We start from the raw sequence: 18,813 nt of genomic DNA on the forward strand, positions 1-18,813 counted from the left end.
GGCGCATTATTTTAACTGCTAAGCACTAGACGTAATAAATGTCTTAAAAACGTTTATCTAGATAGCAAAGTTCGCAGTTTGGTGAATCAGACTCGGGGTGGGCTTTTCAGATTTTGTCCCGATGAGTAATCCACCGTTTCGTAAGATCCCCTTTGCTATCCAGCTAACCGTTAACGTATGCATAAATAAAACGCCAGAGTTCCAAGCAACAGCTACTGTTTTCCATCGAATAGGTAGTTAACATTCGCCAAAGATGTACAGTAAATCACTCGAGTATTCGTATTGCCCTTAATCCATCGCTTTAAACGATTCATATCTTTCTATGACACAAATAGGAAGAATCCATTTTTCGACAAGGTTTATATCGATCGAAAGCTTTGTTATTGCGATACGTATTCTCGTTGGTAAGAATTTCGACGTTTGTATGGTAAAAAATATCAACTGTTTAAAATTAAAGGACTTTTCGTCGTTACTTTACGCGAATACCTGTATTCATTGCACTACTCGTACAATTTCGTTTATTCAACGCGATATAACGATTAAATTAGGAAGAAAAGGATCCGTGAAAATGTTATTCCTTGTAATTAATAATCGTCACGATGGAATATGATAAAACGATAAAAGTAGCTTTAAAAAGTTAATGATAAAATCGACGTTGGTAATTATATACCTGCTGTCGAATTACACGAAATCGCTGCTTTATCTTTAAGTTAATTCATTTGTAAATTACGAGTCGTATAAAGAAGCCTGTTTCAAACCGATAGGCTATCAATTGGAACGGTAATAGGCGCGTAGGGCGGATAATTTAAGCTTATATTCCGTTGATTCCATAAAAGGACAATAAATGGCGCTTTTAATCGCCAATTAAACGTCTGATAGAGCTGAAACGTTGTTACCGCAAATCGATCAAAACGGTGGATCAGATTGTGAAACAAAATTTCGCCTCCTTTTCATTCATATTCGTTTCATTGGACAGTAGGAATTATCAACCGATACGCAAGATATAATATTCTGGTGACGACATGTTGCTAACATATCTTGGTCGTAAGATATTATTATCGTTGATTACGAAATGTTATTATGCTTCGCGTGGCTTGACAATCGTCGTTTTACGTTACCGTACGACGATAGGTAAGAAGAAAAGAGAGAAAAGATAGCAAGTTGAAAGATATGCATCACGAGCGACAAATAATAAACAAAGAAGTTAATAATAGACGATGAAAAATACACGACGATATATGAAAACTCGAATAATCAGGATTTGATCCTGGATAATCCTGACGTTTAATCAGGATTTTTCGTTTCAAACCGATCCGCGCGTATCGAACCTACCATATTCGAACGCGAACATTCTTTCTTCGCTGAGAAACCTACCCTTGCCTCGGAACCCCACTCAGAAACTTAATTCCAATCGCCAGTGCTAATCTTTCCAATTTCAAAACCATCTGCGTACATATCAAAGCCCTCGAGTTAAAACCAAATACTCGTTCCTTTTCAAAAACCTACCCCTTACCTGAGAATCTCACGAGACCAAAGATAGGCGCAAAGATTTCTTTCCAACTATCAGCGATCGTTTCTATAATTTTACAATCTACGTATATATCGAACTATGATGTATCGAAGCCTCTTCGAGCAGTCGGACCAAAACGTCCATCTTCCTGTACAAACCTACCCTCGTCTCTCGCAGAGGATCTCGTTGCCCTAGGAACGGGCCAAAAAATCGTTAATATTTTAACAATAAGCAACGATTCGATGGATTCGAGGCGATTATATTTGTACGTTTCGTTAAACGGGAGAGAGATTCTGTCCTTGGCTGGTACGTCTCCCTAATGTTCCCTCTGCCAAACGCGAGTCGTGTTCGTGCGCTTATATGGGGTGGCGCGATTTCTGCTGCTGACGTCACTCCTTTCCCAGGACAAAGCTCCTGCCGAGACGAGGGTGCGTTTATATGTCCGAGAACATAGACAGACAAACAGAGAGAGAGAGAGAGAGAAGAGAGAGAGAAAGAAAGAGAGAGAGAGACGGTGCCGTTGAACGGCGCCAGGCGTCGAGACGCTTCTCAAACTCTCGCAACACAAAACGTTCGTCAGCCCCCGTATAATGCTACAACTTTGGCTTCCTTTCGCCAACGACTCTTTTTTCTATCTTCCTTCTTCCTTTCTATGCTCCCATCCTCCTTCCGATTCTTTCTTCCTCCTTTTTCTTCCCTTCAAACCGTCTCGTATCCACCTATCCTATTTTGCCCTTTATTTTCCATCGATCCACCCCTCTCCCATTGTTTCGTCCATTCTCCTCTTCTTTTCATTTGTCTATCCCCGTTTCGTAATCCCCGTGGAGCCTCTGTTCATCTTCCTCATCCGACAAGCAGATTTTTTCCCTTTTTTCTTCTCGTTTCGCGCGTTTGTCTTTCGCTTGTCCTCCCGTGAACTTTCGCCGTGCGTGAGAATTCGTGAGACGTTACCCGGCTGCGTCGCAACACGTCGATCGAATGTGACTTTCTGGAAGAGTTGGCGCTTGTAGAGGGATGCTACAGTTGCTATATGGGCGAATGCAAAGATTCGTACAGTCGTTTGCTGCTTTTTCTACGTTATTCCGATGTGACGAGAGTAACGAGGCTGAGTCAGATGTTTCTTTCTTTTTTTTTTTTTTTTTCTTTTTTTTGAGGATAATCAGACGAAATTCTGTGTTATATTTTCATCTCAAATTCCATCGTACAAGATGTTCTCTAAACTGGGATTCCGTTTATAATACGGCGAGATCGAATGTTATTCTAATGGTGTGAAACGTACGTACACGAGGAGTTCTTGTGAAGCCAAAATTTAACAAATACATGGTGAGATGAAATTCGATGGGCATTGCATTTTCATCTTAAAATCCATCGTACAAAATGTTCTCGAAACTGGGATTCCGTGGATAATACAGTGAAATCGAATGTTAGATTCGCATGGTGTGAAATGTACGTACACGAGAAGTTCTTATGAAGCCAAAATTTAACAAATAGATGGTGAGATGAAATTCGATGGGCATTGCATTTTCATCTCAAATTCCATCGTATAAGATGTTCTCAAAACTGGGATTCCGTGGATAATACAGTGAAATCGAATGTTAGATTCGCATGGTGTGAAATGTACGTACACGAGAAGTTCTTATGAAACCGAAATTTAACAAATACATGGTGAGATGAAATTCGATGGGCATTGCATTTTCATCTTAAAATCCATCGTACAAAATGTTCTCGAAACTGGGATTCCGTGGATAATACAGTGAAATCGAATGTTAGAATCGCATGGTGAGAAATTCGATGGGTATTGGATCTTCATGTTGCGTTAAATTGTAAGAGATATCGCTTGCAAACAGAATTTATAGAAATTTATGTTTCCATGGGCGTAACCGAAAGAACGGAATACAAAATCGAGATTCGTTCTACCTACTAAATACATAACGTAAGGAATATTTTCCTTTGAATACTTTATATACATATATTTGCATGTTACGTATACTTTTAGCGCCTTTAAATTTCCCACGAATGCACAAAGATTCGCGGTTTACATATTCATAAATATGTCGTGGTTTATTTTAAAAACAAGTCTGTTATTACGATCCAACCTGCAATTCCACTGTTTGCCAGTGAAAACCATTACGTAAATTTGTTTATAATAAGAAAAAAACAACAACTAACGACGAAAGTGGCTGTATCGCAGTGTAAGACGTATAACTTAAATTTGTAATAGATCAATGACTAAATGGAACGAGTATCGACTATACTAAATACCGTAGTATTTCTATCGATTAATTATTGAAAAGTAAATTTGTTACGATACCAAATTATCGCGGAGAAGAATCGCTCCTTCCTAATTGTCACATCTTTCGAAAAATATATAAAATAGCTCGGCAAGCGTTAACGATCGATAATTATACTCGCAGAAAATATCTTAAGAGACGATTCTGTACCATCGAACAACGCGCATTATCTCGCATAAAAGAAGAAATAATCCTGTAGAATGTATATAATTTTAATATCTAACCCGATATCCAATCAAAAATAACTTCAACGTTACGATCAAAGTATCGCATTAAAACAGTCTCGTTCATAATTTAGAAAAAAGCATTGAGTTCGATCTAAAGAGGAGTCGGCTTCGCTAATACGCGAAAACTACTACAGCTGCAAACTATTGATCAGAACATCCAGCAGAACGTCATTCCACGTAGCCGATATTAAATACTCGTATTAGATATCCATACGAATCACCAGCTGCGAGATTTTCTTCTCAATAAAGAAGATGCCTCGTGGACGCAGACGATGGAAAATCCATCGAATTCGAGAACGTTTCATCGAACTGGATGCAATCGTTGGGGGTTGGTTTTTATCCTAGCAACACGCGAGGGAGCCGACTGGCGTTGGCGAGCGTCGAGACGCTTTTCAGACTGTCGCAGTAAAACGTCCGCCAGCCCCTATCTAATATAACCATCCAGTCGTTCCCCAGGATTCGCTATATTTGCATGAGATCGCCATTTGCCGCGTAGGTTGTCCATCGACGAGCGTCATCCGCGTAAAAATACATTTTTCTTCGAATCTCAAACCCTTCCTTTCTTCTATTCTTTCCTTGTTTCGGGAACTCTGATCAAATCATCGAAACACTGCGAATTACTCGAAATTTTTTAAGTAAATCTGAGCAAATCGTTGGATCGATTCGTCAAGGATCCGTGTCGCGTTAATGCGTTTTAACTGGGAAGACGGTTAACAATCTTTTTGCCACAATTTCTGCTTCCGCTTAGATCGTAGAATTTTATAAAGTTTCTCAAAAGTTTCCAGAAGTCGAAGTATTTATAACAATGTGACACGCCATCCTTTTTTAAATCATGCAAATTTTTCCACGCCTCCGCGTTTCATCCTGACAATAAGATATAAGTAAGCTACTTTATATACGTTTTTCAACGACGTCGCAGCCGTACAATTTACGTATTACTTCGCTGCTCGATCTTCGATCGTTCTTAACTCCAAATCCACTCGAGAGTATCACACACGATGAACGTACAGAGTAAAAGAAGCTCGTGACGCTACTCAATTTGAATTTGATTTTACAAAGATGCTGCGTTATCACTGGATTATTATCACGCGTTAAACACGATACCGCGACAGTCGATCACGAAAATCTACGCCAACGTGTCTACAAAATATATACTTTGAAAACGTCAGGCAATTTCAAGGAAAGCGTATGTGTAATTCAGCTTCGATCGGAATCTGAAAGGCAAAGAAGCTGCCTGTGTAGCGGCCGAGCTATGGACAACGTTCCGATCGATCGATTTGCGTGCTTCGAAAATGGTAATTACAAGAGGATCGTGAGCATAAACGTAAGCGTAACCATAACCCATTTACCCAGTTCGAACTGGCATCGGGAAAAATTGGCGCGTAAAACCGTACTAAATAAGAAGCATCGTCGAATAACAGCAATAATGTTCGCAGCTAACGCCAGTCTTACGCCAGTTAAGCGGTCGTAAATAAACGATAGAAGTATTTTGCATCGCGTCAATTTGAATATAATAATGGAATCGGACAACGCGCACCTCTGAACGAGGTCGGATTACGATCGCGCGATAAAACGGCGGCGTTTATCGCTCGAAGGCTTGCAACGACGTTGAACGACCTCGTAAAACGCGTGGTACCAGGTTTTCAACGACGAAAAACGAGGCTTTCCGGCGAGTTGCCGCAAAAATACGCTTTTCCATAGACTTTCTCTCGACGCTTCTTCAGACTACCTTCTTTCTCTTCGTTTTTTTTTTTTCTGTCCTCGTTAGACGCATACGCGTCGCGAACACGAACGGCACGAGAGAAAGAAAGAGAGAGAGAGAGAGACAGAGAGAGGGAGAGAGGGAGGGAGCAAGACCTCTCCCGCGTGCGTTGCACCGAGTTTTCAGGGTTTGTTGCTCCGTTAATTAGATCGTCCGCGACGAGACCACCGCAGTGGCGAGACGTTGAACTAGTCTTAACGATTCCTGTGTACAGACGCTAGCCCGATAGAAACTTTAATTCGTCGAGTCGACGAACTCGCAGTTTCGTACGATACGTGCGGCGTTGTGTCGCAACGTGCGCAACCCACTCGACTGGGTGGACAAGAAACAAGAGAGAGAAGAGGAAAAAGAAAGGAGAGAAAAATGTTGGTACGAAGGTGCGTGCCATCTGACCTTCTTTCGAATTTATGGCCATTCCTGCGTTTCAATAATTCGCCACTGCTTACCTTCGTACAAGGTGCTCGAAATGGCTGTGCTCCTCGGCCTGCGTTACCGGGCATACGCTTGGAATTTTTGAAAGATCGCGAAATTCTTCGATACGGCGACTGCGAGCCTGCGTACGGACCGAGGATAGCAATTTCGAGCACCTTTTACGAAGGTAAGCGGTCGTTGATCATTGGGTGGCAGGAATGGGTGTAATTTTGAAACAAGGTCAGACAGACAGGACACGCGCGTTCCTACCAACGTTTTTCATTGTTTTTGCGTTACTCTGTTTTAGGATTAATCGATTTGTCCTCCTCGCACGAAAGAAGGATAATTGCGGGCAGATAATACGAGACGAGTTCTTTCTTTACGCACCACGTTCGACTTTAATTTGCAGCTGTGTACGTACGTGGGTTTCAGATCGATTAGAAACTCGTTATCGCGATGACGACGAAATTGACGCGCTGTAAATCGTACGAGAGCGTGGAAATAAAAATTGTAAGCAGTCGTTTTAATAGCCGATTTGACGAAGGTTCGATGAACTTGAGTACGAAAGGCAAAGAAAACAGCCTAAGACAGTTTCCACGTGTTTTCCTATTTCCACTTACGTCGCTGCCTGGAATAATTAAAAACTTCTGCCGCGATAGCGATAAATAACGATAAACGTAAGATTCAATGAAACTGGAAGATGAAAACTCGAAAGACGATATACGTAAGACGTAAAAATCTGTAATCGCGCGAAAGATAAGGAATACAGCTGAACGACTTTTGCATAGTTTAGAAGCAAAGCAGCGATGTATATAAATTTCAATTCGTCGAGTCGATGAACCCTACGGCTTCGAGTCGCATTGCCTCGTTCCAGGATTGATCGAAGGCTGGATGAAGCAGGTAAGGAGATATAGCATGATTAAGAGTACGAGAGTGGAAGGAGCAAGACGAGTTTAGAATGCACGAGGAAAATTGCGAGTGGCGTTTAGTAGCTGAATCGATAGAGATATAAATTCCACGCGTCGAAATTGCAAATTTTATCGATTACGGACTAATCGAGGATAGTTTGTCGTTCGCTGATGATAAACTCGACGTAAAGTGTAAGAAGAAGAGTTACAAAGGATCGCTGATGGCTGAATTAACGCGAATTCGACGCTAAAGCTACCGGTCTGTTTCTTAAAATTACTAAAAATTTATGGATAGTCTTGGGCAGAACGAACGTTGACTTTTATCGAGATCAAAATAGGAATATGTGTATATGCGCGTGTGTTTGTCTGTGTGTGTGTTTTCTACGTGTGTGTTTGTCTGTCTGCTCTGTGTGTGTGTGTTTGTCTGTCTGCTGTGTGTGTGTGTGTTTGTCTGTGTGTCTCTGAGTGTTTGTTTGTCTGTGTGTCTGTGTGTTTGTCTGTCTGTCTGTGCGTTTGTCTGTGTGTATGTGTTCGTCTGCGCGTGTGTGTTTGCTGCGTGTGTGTGTACGTGTTTGTCTGTGTGTGTGTTTGTCTGTATGTGGCTGTGTGTGTATGTATGTGTGTGTCCTCTGTGTGTGTTTGTCTATCTGCCTGTGTGTTTGTCTGTCCTCTGTGTGTGTGTTTGCCTGTCTGTCTGTGTGTTTATCTGTATGTCTCTGAGTGTGTGTTTGTTTGTGTGTCTCTGTGTGTGTTTGTCTGTCTATCTGTGTGTTTGTCTGTGTGTCTCTGTATGTGTGTTTGTCTGTCTGTCTGTGTGTTTGTCTATGTGTGTGTTTGTCTATGTGTGTGTTTGTCTGTGTGTCTCTCTGTATGTGTTTGTCTGTGTGTCTCTCTGTATGTGTTTGTCTGTGTGTCTGTCTGTGTGTTGCCTGTGTGTCTCTCTGCGCGTGTTTGTGTGTGTTTGTCTGTCTGTCTGTGTGTGTTTGTTGTGTGTGTATGCTGCGTTTGTCTGACCGTCTGTCTGTGTGTGAATTCTATAGAACTAAAACTACCCGCCAACCGACGTTTTTACTTTTGCTTTGTTTTACCGGCAATCGTTTTGCCGAATAGATCATATCACGAGAGAGGAACGGCAATTTAGAACTCGGTAAATCGATTCTCTCGATTTTCCACGATTGATCGTCTGATTTACCCAAAGGATTTACGTTATTACATATATATTTATATATTAATATATTTTATTTCAACCACGTCGCGTTAATTATAATTATTTACATCAGAACATCCAGGTACGCGCGTTAAGAAAAATTGGTTGTTCTAGAATTTAAGTGGCCGTGTAGTAAATGAATGTCGGTTTTTAGAACATGGCACGGCGACGATGAAACAGATAAAAGCCGCGGAATGCATAGAAATAGGGATTTTCAATGGCGTGAAAAGCAACGAAGAGGAACGTAAATTCGCCATGTCGATGAACTATGCTCGAGCTATGGAAATCGTGCTATTTTCATCGGCGATTAACCGAAGGCTGGATAAAAGGAGGTAAAACGGTTAGAGGATAATTAGGAGTAACGAAGTGAAATACGCTGGACAAGCTTCAAACGTACGAAGAAAATTACGAGTGGCGTTTAGCAGCTGAATCGATGAAATATTAAATTCCTCGCACTGATAAGATTAAAGTTTAAAGTTGTAAGCCTAATCGTCTTGTTGTTAATCGACCACTTCTTGTTCCATGATAACGCGATTAATGCAACATACACGTAAACTGGTTGTACCGTTATGTTCTATAATTACAATTACATAAAGGGAGAAACGACGAATCGCTGTTAATAGTAGGATTAACGCGGGTTTGAAGTTACCGCGTCGACGAACTCCGGGTTTGGAACCGCGTTGATTTGAAAAATAATCGAAGTACTCGCGCTGTGTCGCAATGACGAACGCGATTTAAGTGTCGAAATGCGTGGAAATAAAAATGTTTAAATAGCACCAAAGATAGAGAGAGAGAGAGAATTTTAACGATTGCTTGCAAATAGACGAGCGTACAACAGCGGATATTCTTATACCAAATTCAATTTAATTTAGTTCGCGATCGTTGCATGCTGCGCGGTATCGACGAACGTCGTGCAATGGAAACGGAACATCGAAGGCTAGCGTGCAACGTACGTAAATAAAAGTTCTTAATTGTACGTAAGATAGAAAAAGGAAGCTTGAATTTCCCAAGCGAAATTTACATGAAATTGCAATTATAGAAAAATGTACAAGTCGCTCTAAATTTACGGCTCCTTTAAAGTATAAAAATGTACCTTTAAAATTCATTTCATGCAAGAAGAAAATGGAAATAAAAGCGTAGTTGGCTCGCACAGTCGGTTAAGTTCACGCGTAAGCATTTTCTGCTTTATACGATCGATATTTACTATAACGAAATAAATGAAGTTTGAAATTGCATCGTGATAAAGCGAAACGTAGCTGCTTAGTTGCGATAGAGACGATACAATTTGATGGAAAATAGCAACGTAGGAAATGCAATACGAACGACTTTGGTCGAATCGATAAGAATTTAGATATCGTTACCGGTCCACCTACGATCGATCACGACGAAATTTAAAAGACCGTTGATACGACGTAACATGAAAATCCAGAAGATAGGAAATGTAATTGAAATACAGGACGTTAGAAATTATTACTACGCCAACGTAGGCAGATAAAAAAAGATAAACGCTTGGACGACTGCCATCGTTTGGTAAATTTGTAAAATTGTGAAAGACCGAGTTTGTTTATTATTTTTGGCGAACCGTGATTTGACAGCGAATTTCATCGAAAACGCAGAAATTACGCGAGACGTTCGAGCTTTTACGCGAAACAACATCTATGCAAACGGTTCTTTCTTTAATATCAACCGAGTACTCTGGAATAATAATATTCCTATGGTTTGATCGAATATTAAAAGATTAAAAGATTGATCGACATTAATGACATTAACGTCGAAAAATTACGAGGCAAAAGATAAAAAAAAGAAAGAGAGAAACAATTCATTCCATATTTCGATAAACGAAGTAAGAAACATAAATCCGTATTTAAGGTCGTTATACTTTGCAACAATTAACACGTTGCAAGGTGTTTCGATGTTATCTATCGTCGTATGGTAAAAAAATCATTTGACGGAAGATATTAGCAATCTGCGAATGAAACGCTTAACCTCGACAAGCTTATCCTTCGAAAACCGTCTCTATCTTCCTTAAACATGTTTTTCTTGTTATACAAACCTAGCATGTATGGAGTATAGAAAAATTTCGTTCTTTCGCAAACATATACACTGCGGTTTAAAAGACTGGAGCGCTGTTTGCTTTCTGGACAAAGCAAATGTTTCTCTTACGTCTTTCTCAGACACAAGAACGTTACAATTAATATCCAGCCTCTACTTTTTGGTACAATTGATCATTAGGCTGTTGATATTCAGGGAAATTCATATTCTTCTAAATCTGATTTCCAACTAACGAATTTGTAATTAACGAATTTGTAATTTGGAATTTATTGGGTTGTCCGAAAAGTGTCTTTCTTTTAACAGACACGTCTTTTACAACGACGCGTCTTTGTACAAACACGAAAGCTAATCTGTCGAACGTCGTGATCTTTATTTTGATAGGACAAAATGGATCATACGTAATTCGATGGAATAATATAAAACGAAAAATGTCGTGCATCCGTTATTTCCGTATAAAACGAAAGAATATAATAAGAATATAATAAATATCGCAAACAGTGCTTTCCATATTTTTGTGTATATTTTCGCGTATTCTGCGCGTGTTTGCGATTTCGAATCTCCTGCAAACGTAGAAAATCCCACGCTTTAATCACAGTTTCAATAATACGCAAGAATAATGTTTACGAATAGCTGTAGTCGTTTCTTTATGAAATTTTACCACGCGTCAAACTTTTTGAGCAAAAGTGTACATTTTTCAACTTATCGAACCTAATCTTCTTTATTATCGCGCTACGAAATTGTATCAACGTCTGTTCTTTTTTTACGATAAAAGATACGACGAACCAAGAACATGTTACGTATGATAATGATAATGATTTAGCGTTTAATAAACGATAAGACGGCACTCGAAGGAATAATTAAACGCGATATTCGCACGGTCGATAGAGTGATGCAGATTTTTAAACACGTTCATTGAACAAATATTTTCTTATCTTCGAACGTACGCTTAACTCGAGTAAACCTTGCTCGTTTATTTTGATAGCTATGCTGTCCGTACGACAAATCTACAAACACACGCTCCGCCTTATTAAAATCTCTACGATATATCTAACTTAGCGAATATACAAGCGTGCGCATAACGCGTACAAACAATTGTTCTATGGAAACAAGGCTTCCTCTTATTGAACGTTCTATCGTGAACTTTGTCGACCAATGCTATTTTTAATCTGCTCCGCGATCATTTATTTCGACGAATGATTCATATCGATAGTTTGCATTGCCGTGCATCGCTTGTTGTACGCGTAATAGAAACATTATGATGTTAAAAGACGGGATTGTTTCGAATAGAAGAATATTTGCGAGTAGATTCCCGTGTGCTTATATAACGGTACAAAGATAGGAAAATATGTACGCAGTCGACACGGAACTGAAAAGATTTCGATAAAATGTTCCATGCAGCGTGTTTGAAAAATATTCCGTGTTATTCGATTTCGTTTTTGTTTTCAGAATATTTGCAAGTACGTTGCTGGCTTCCGAGACGCCACTGAAAGAACAGCAGAATATGCATGTAGCTATTGTACGAGCCTGCGTCGATTTCCATAAAAGAATTTACGTATAAAGATGTATAAAAATAAAAATATAAAAGGAATAAAATTTCCATGCAGAATTTATATCTTTAAATGTTATCAAACGTAGTAAGCATCGTGGAAAATCCCGCAAGAAATCCCATAACTCGTCTAAAACATACTCTACTTTTCAAATCCTTTTTGCACATTTATAAAAAAAAAAAACGATTCTGCCATTCGGTACGACATCAAAGCACAAACATAGTGATTTTTAGGAACGATTTTTACAAAAAAAAAAATTCTTTAACGTGTATGGTAAAGATGTTGGATTGGCAAGTAAGCGATTGCGGATTGATCAATACCACCTAATGACAAAATCCGCGATCGCTTAGTTGTCAAGGCAATATTAATTGTATCAGTTAAGGATCGAGCCATGCGAAAGCGATGAAAATTTTCTATTCTTTCAAAGAATCTATTTTTTCTTTTTTCCGGTCCATTAGCGTCTCTATGTTTTCATATTTTTTAACAAAGAATTCTAGCATTTCATCTATCCCTCTCTTTCTGCTAATAAAATTTTTCTGCGCGTTGGTTGAAAAAGACTCGAAGCTATCCAATTTCCAGCGAAATCCAAATGGACGAACGAAGGAAAAAAAAAAGACGAAAAGAAACGAGAACCTACCCGTTTATCAACAGGTATTTCACCGCAAAGAGAAGCCTTCTCGGTCGCAAATTCTCGAGTTCGATGCTGTCGACGAAACGGTTGTTGCATCAAATGGAACTACCACTCCACGCCATGCGACGTCAGAAATACGAGACCTTTCGGCTGGCAAAAATAGAACCGAAACACGTTAGTCTTCTTTCCGTCTTTTCCGGACTCTCGATGCGTTGAAGTTACATCTAAACGTAGCTCGCAGCATTCGCGTTCGAGTCAATTAAATGCGGAACATGATTCACTGGACGATCTACGAGAGATCGTGATGCAACGATCCTTTCGATATCGACCGAATGTGTGCCTCGAGCGAATTTATATTTTCTCGTTGGAAGAATCGGGGAACGCTGAGGGCGTCGATTATCTTGAAATTTCGAAATATCGAAGTAAAATTCGAAGTAACGAAATATCAGAAGTAAAATTTAGATTTCTACGAATTGAACATTCGAATTTAAAAGGAAATTTCTATTGACTCGTACTAGCAGATTCTACGAATATCGTTTGATTTTAAATCTCAGTCACTCGGATGATCGAAAGCGAATCGAAAGTCGAAGTAAAACTAAAATTTCTGTCGATATAAAATAGAAATGAAAATCTCGCATCTTTTCGTTAATTCGATAGCTTCTGATATTCTTTCCAATCATTTTTATACAATTTCAATTACAGTTACATTTTATACAAATATATTTTTAAGGTATCAGATACGTCTATATTTTATTTTGAGCATCACAATTTTCGCCATGAAATTTCAACTTGCTTCAAAAATAAATTCAAAAAATTTCAAATACTTTCTATCGTCTTCGAACGAAGGATATGTCGGTTAATGCATCGATTCGTCGTTTCTTCTCTCGTTTCTTTGTCGTTTATCGAGTAAATAACGATACGTCGAGATTTCGTTATTTGTTTAATAGACTGGTTCCTTGCAGAATTGGCTCACTTGTTCTTTTTTTAACAAAGAGCTCGTTTACCGATGGTACGCCGAAATTTGATCGTAAAATGAGTCACTGGATATCCCGAAAAAGCGTAGCACGAGAAAGAGGCGATTCTGCGGGATAAGATAAATGGAAAGTCTAAAACAAACGTGTTTCAAAAGAGATTTCTTATTTCCGAAAACAGGTCAACTTTGGAAGTAAATCGAGCGCGTGTATGTTTGTTTAAATGTTCCAGGTTTCCGACGATTCCCGAGAATTAAGAATTTTTGTAACGTCGATCTAGGGATCGTGAAATACTTTGTTTCTAAATAAACTTGAAAAGAAGACAGGAAATATTTCGTGAATCAATTTGTTGCGTACATCGGCTCGTCTATTCGTTTTAAACGTTACGTAAAAACAATGAAATTCTCGTAATCAAAGTAATTAGTTGCCAGATGCAACGCATGCCGATGAAGAAAATCGCATAAAAATTGCGAATGCATTTCAATGTTGAAGCGCAACTGTCATTTGCATTCGTAGAGTTATATTTGCCATTGCTATTTCTGTCGCAACGTACATCGCTGATAAAACGTGTAAAAATGGAATTATTTTCCTAATAGAATAGAAATAACCGTTGATATGTCACTGATAAATAATCCAAGCTTATTATCGATATTTAATATCGCTGCGAAATGTTTTAATACAACGAGAGGGAATTATATTTAATTAGCGGAAAATACGAGCCGAGTAAATTATTGACTTTCGCAACTGCGGTCGAAATTAGTAGCCTCGTTCGATATTACTATTATTGCAACGTAACGTATAGACGAATTGCTGCATCACAAATTACACCGCGCAAGCTTATTTCTACCTTCTTAGAAGATTTCCACGGATCGTGTTACGTAATGCTCGGTCATCGTTTAAAACTCAATCTCAATCTTTGCAATTTCCTTTTCCTCTTACAATAACACCGTACTAAGGAATTCGAACTTTTTCCATGGAAAACGAATTTGTTCGAAAATTTTCTCGATCTTTGTTTCGCACAGATATTGTACGCATTCGCGGATACCTATACTACGAATTCGGTGGTTTAGAGTTTAGGCTCGTTGAGAAACTTTGTTAGAAAACATTCGACGATTGCGTTTTCGTTATTTTCGTTTAGAACGTGAAGTACAATTTTTTTACATCATCATCAGTCTGTTAGTTATGGTACGATATCGATAAATAGAAATTTCGTAAAAATAAAAAAATGAATTTCGATCTTAATCCTTAGATATTATTGGATATTTTTCAAATTAAAAAGATCTAAGAATTTAATTCGCATTAGAAAAATATGTACAAATATGATATTTAAAAGAACATATTTTAATCAATTTCATCAAAGAGCCATTAAAATCTACAGAATTATATTATGGAACAAAGTATATAGATTAATATTTTTCTATTTAGTATTAAAAAAAAACAGCCATTGTTCTCGTTATTCTTTCGTAAAATGAGTTAAACACATATACGCCCTACATTCTGGATATAATATAAAAGAGCCATTAAAATCCACAGAATTATATTATAAAACATAATCGATAGATAAATATTTTTTAAGAAATATTTAGTATAAAAAAACCAGCCATTGTTCTCGTTAGTCTTTCATAGAACGAGTCAAACACATATACGCCCTACATTCTGGATATAATATAAAAGAGCCATTAAAATCCACAGAATTATATTATAAAACATAATCGATAGATTAATATTTTTTAAGATATATTTAGTATTAAAAAAGATCACCCATTCTTCTCGTTATTTTTTCATAAAATGAGTCAAACACATATACGCGAAACTCTACATTCTGGATATAAAATAAAAGAGCCATTAAAATCCACAGAATTATATTATAAAACATAGTCGATAGATTAATATTTTTTAAGAAATATTTAGTATAAAAAAAACCAGCCATTCTTCTTGTTATTCTTTCATATAATGAATCAAACACATATACGCCCTACATTCTGGATATAAAATAAAAGAGCCATTAAAATCCACAGAATATATTATAAAACATAATCGATAGATTAATATTTTTTAAGAAATATTTAGTATAAAAAAGCCAGCCATTGTTCTCGTTATTCTTTCACAGAATGAGTCAAACAAATATACGCGAAACCCTACATTCTGGATATCTTTTTTAAATACATGGAAAGAACATCGTTCGCAATTACAATAATAAATCGAGTTTCCGCGTAATCTCAAACTTTCGTGCGATTGAAAAAGTTTCAGTGGAAACAACTGAAGCAATCGCGCACACGTTGGCTCGCCAAGCTTCCTTCGTCCATCGATCTGTTTGCGATCGTTAAATTTTCCATTCGCCCACATGATCGATTATACGATAAAAGAACGACTTGGAAGGAAAGCGTGGGTGTCACCGATTTTAAAACACATCGATCGACGATGTTTTTAATAATACATTTGCTCGATCATCGTTTCATTCGTCATTTTTCATTTCGATTCGCACGAAGAAAAATTAAAAGGCCATTTTCTCGATCGGATATTTCTCTCGCTCGCAACTCGTCCGTCATTCTCACTCTCGATTGTTAAACCACTTACAATTAACGTTTTCACGGAGACTGGCACAGTAGCAAGACAAAAAGATTCCGTGACTCAAGGTAAAGATAATGCGCTCGAGACTTGGTACTCTCGCTAGTCATTAGTCATTACACGTTCTGTTGCGTGTCTCGACTGTCTCGACTAACGTCGAACGATCGTCCAACAACGAATCGAACGAGTTTCCTTATGACTGTTAAATGAATCTGGGCAAACAAGGTTGTTGCGAGCTACTTTGGCCTGCTTTTGTTAAAAGCAACGTCTCGATCGAGGAATTTTGGTCTGCGAAAAAGCGTAGAAATAAATTGTATTTTTACTTTTGTTTTATTTTACTTGCTTCTCTTTTAATTTTTCTCCTTTCTATTCTTGCAATTTTATATTTTATATTTCTTACAATTTGCAAGCTATAGCGATTGTAACATGTTTTTAATCGAAATGTATTTCTGTTCGGATAAAGAGTTCTTCGAACGAATACGACATGCATCGTAGCTTATAAAATACATTGTTCATAAACATTTGCTAGAATGATTTTATTAACGTAATTTTTATGTCGAACATCTTATGCGTCTTAACAATTTTATGATTACATTTAGTCATTTATACCTTGTTTACCTGTCTTATGTAACCAACTGCAATGTTATCTTTCTTCCGTGTTCTACATGTTAATTCTACCGCACGTTCAAAGATCGCAACAGAAGAACGCGATAAATCATTTCATATTTATACGACTAACTCGATCCTGCGTTATCAAAATCATCTTTCGGCTCGATTTCTTTCCAAAATATTACTCGTCGCGATATTTAAACGTCCAGGCTATTCGAACGTTGCTCGTCACGATATTTAAATTTTCAGTCTATCCAAATATTGTTCGTCTTAACGATCACCTACTTACTCCTTTAGCTTTCACGAAACTTCTTCGACTTATCGGCCGCTATCGAAAGACTTATCGTTAGATACGTTCGAGTCTAAGAGGTCCTTTTCGTTTATCATACAACTATCACATTGAAATATTCCCTTTTATTCGAAGGATAAAGAAAAATGGACGAAAGTACGCACATTACGCTTTGCTGCTGCGACTCTGATCTCCAATTTCCAATTACGCTCTTTACGCTTCTTCCATTTAACCATAAAATGATATGGAAATTACACGAGTAAGAACCACGTTCTTATTACGTCTTTGTGCCGTCATCTTCGTGCACCCTACTTATAATACTTATAAATTATACCTATCTATAATAAGTATTAACTCATTGTAAATAAACAGCCATGTCACTGCGCCACGCCAGAAAAATTACTGAAAATTCTCAACGCGAGAATTGATTGTAATTTCAACAAATAAATAAAAAAAAAAAAATCGTGCACGTACGCGAAAAATGCTCGATAAAATAATATCAATTTAAATTTCACGCGTAACAATTATCCATATGCTGCTTCGTCTCTGCGTTTCGTTTCTTTTTCCAATTACGTTTTCTATAAGGTACAATATATTTATTATCGAAACAGGCAGCGTTATCAAGTAGTATGATCGTCGTCGCGTTAGTAAAATTTTATCGGCGATTTCTATTCGCGAAACACGATAACGTGGACAAAGATAATCCGGATGATGGAGGAGCGCGAGAAAAATATTTTCGATCGGTTATTCTAGAAGTTACATTTTTGCTCGGCTACGTGGGAGGCGTATACCAAGAATAGAGATTAGAACGGTATTCCGATGTTCCAAGCGACGCCACTAACGCGATAATTTCTAGCATTCTCGTTTTTCAACCTGACCCACGATCTCTCCTGGTTTCTCGTTCATTTGTTGCTACGCCAAGTATAATATTAGACATTTTATTCATACGTAGTCATGTAGCTTTGTCGTGGCCTGACGCTCGAAATCTTAATTGTTATATACAGGGTGGTTGGTAATTGGTGGTACAAGCGGAAGGGGGATAATTCTACGCGAAAAAAGAAGTCGAAAATATAGAATAAAAATTTAAAAATTTAAAAATTTAAAAAATTAAAAGAATAACGTCAATCGAGACAACGATCTACAGTGAAATCCGTTGTAACGAGACGCGATAAAGTGCACGCGTACCGAGCGAAAATTCAAAGTCGATTTTCTCGAAAACAAAGCCTCGAACGAGAAATTTTTATTCTATATTTTCGACTTCTTTTTTCGCGTAGAATCACCCCCTTTCCGCTTGTACCACCAGTTATCAACCACCCTGTATATGTGTGTGTGCGCGCGTTAACTTGTTTCGTGCATACGATGTTCTTTGTATTTTCATTTCTTTCTGTTTTGAAACTGCGATTAACTGACATGCGTGAAATGTCTCGGATAAAAATAACGTTATGTTGTATGCATATAGTCGATGATTTCGCGACACCATCTAACAATAAGTAAATTTCTCTCGCTCTACGGAGTTTTAAGTGTGTCACGACGAATAATCGATGGTATTGCGGAAAAGTGCTACAAGCGTAATTTCTTTCCAGAAACAAGCTAAATATACAGAGTGGCGAATGAGAATTTCTCGTACGTTTTTCTGAAGATTTATCGATATATCGCGATGTCTGGAAAAATACAGATCTTTTCATTAAAGTTGAAGTTTAATCACATTTTTTTTTTTTTTTTTTGGATCAAGCATTTAATCATATCGTTTCTCCCTTGAAGAAATAATTTACTAATACCGTTTACCAATATCATTTGCTAATTTAACGATCCTGATCATAAAAACAAAAA

General features: G+C 37.8%; 1 protein-coding gene across 7 annotated transcripts in view; it reads right to left on the minus strand.

The window, feature by feature from the left end:
* The window catches only part of LOC117242074 (F-actin-monooxygenase Mical), a 109,842-nt gene that overhangs the window by 64,315 nt on the left and 26,714 nt on the right, over positions 1 to 18,813 (minus strand). For 3 of the 7 annotated variants that reach the window (XM_033508441.1, XM_033508437.1, XM_033508438.1), the window contains exon 1: positions 12,553 to 12,671. The exons of 1 other annotated variant lie outside the window; for it this stretch is intronic. In XM_033508441.1, the coding sequence (XP_033364332.1) occupies positions 12,553 to 12,642 (90 nt within the window). In that variant the 5' untranslated portion in view covers positions 12,643 to 12,671. Of the gene's footprint in view, positions 1 to 12,552; positions 12,679 to 18,813 lie in introns of those variants that run through there. 3 more of the 7 variants (XR_004495174.1, XM_033508435.1, XM_033508434.1) reach the window with 3 other exon arrangements.

The sequence above is a fragment of the Bombus vosnesenskii genome, unplaced genomic scaffold, assembly GCF_011952255.1.
Source record: "Bombus vosnesenskii isolate JDL3184/JDL3185 unplaced genomic scaffold, Bvos_JDL3184-5_v1.1 scf7180000016263, whole genome shotgun sequence".
NCBI lineage: Eukaryota > Metazoa > Arthropoda > Insecta > Hymenoptera > Apidae > Bombus > Bombus vosnesenskii.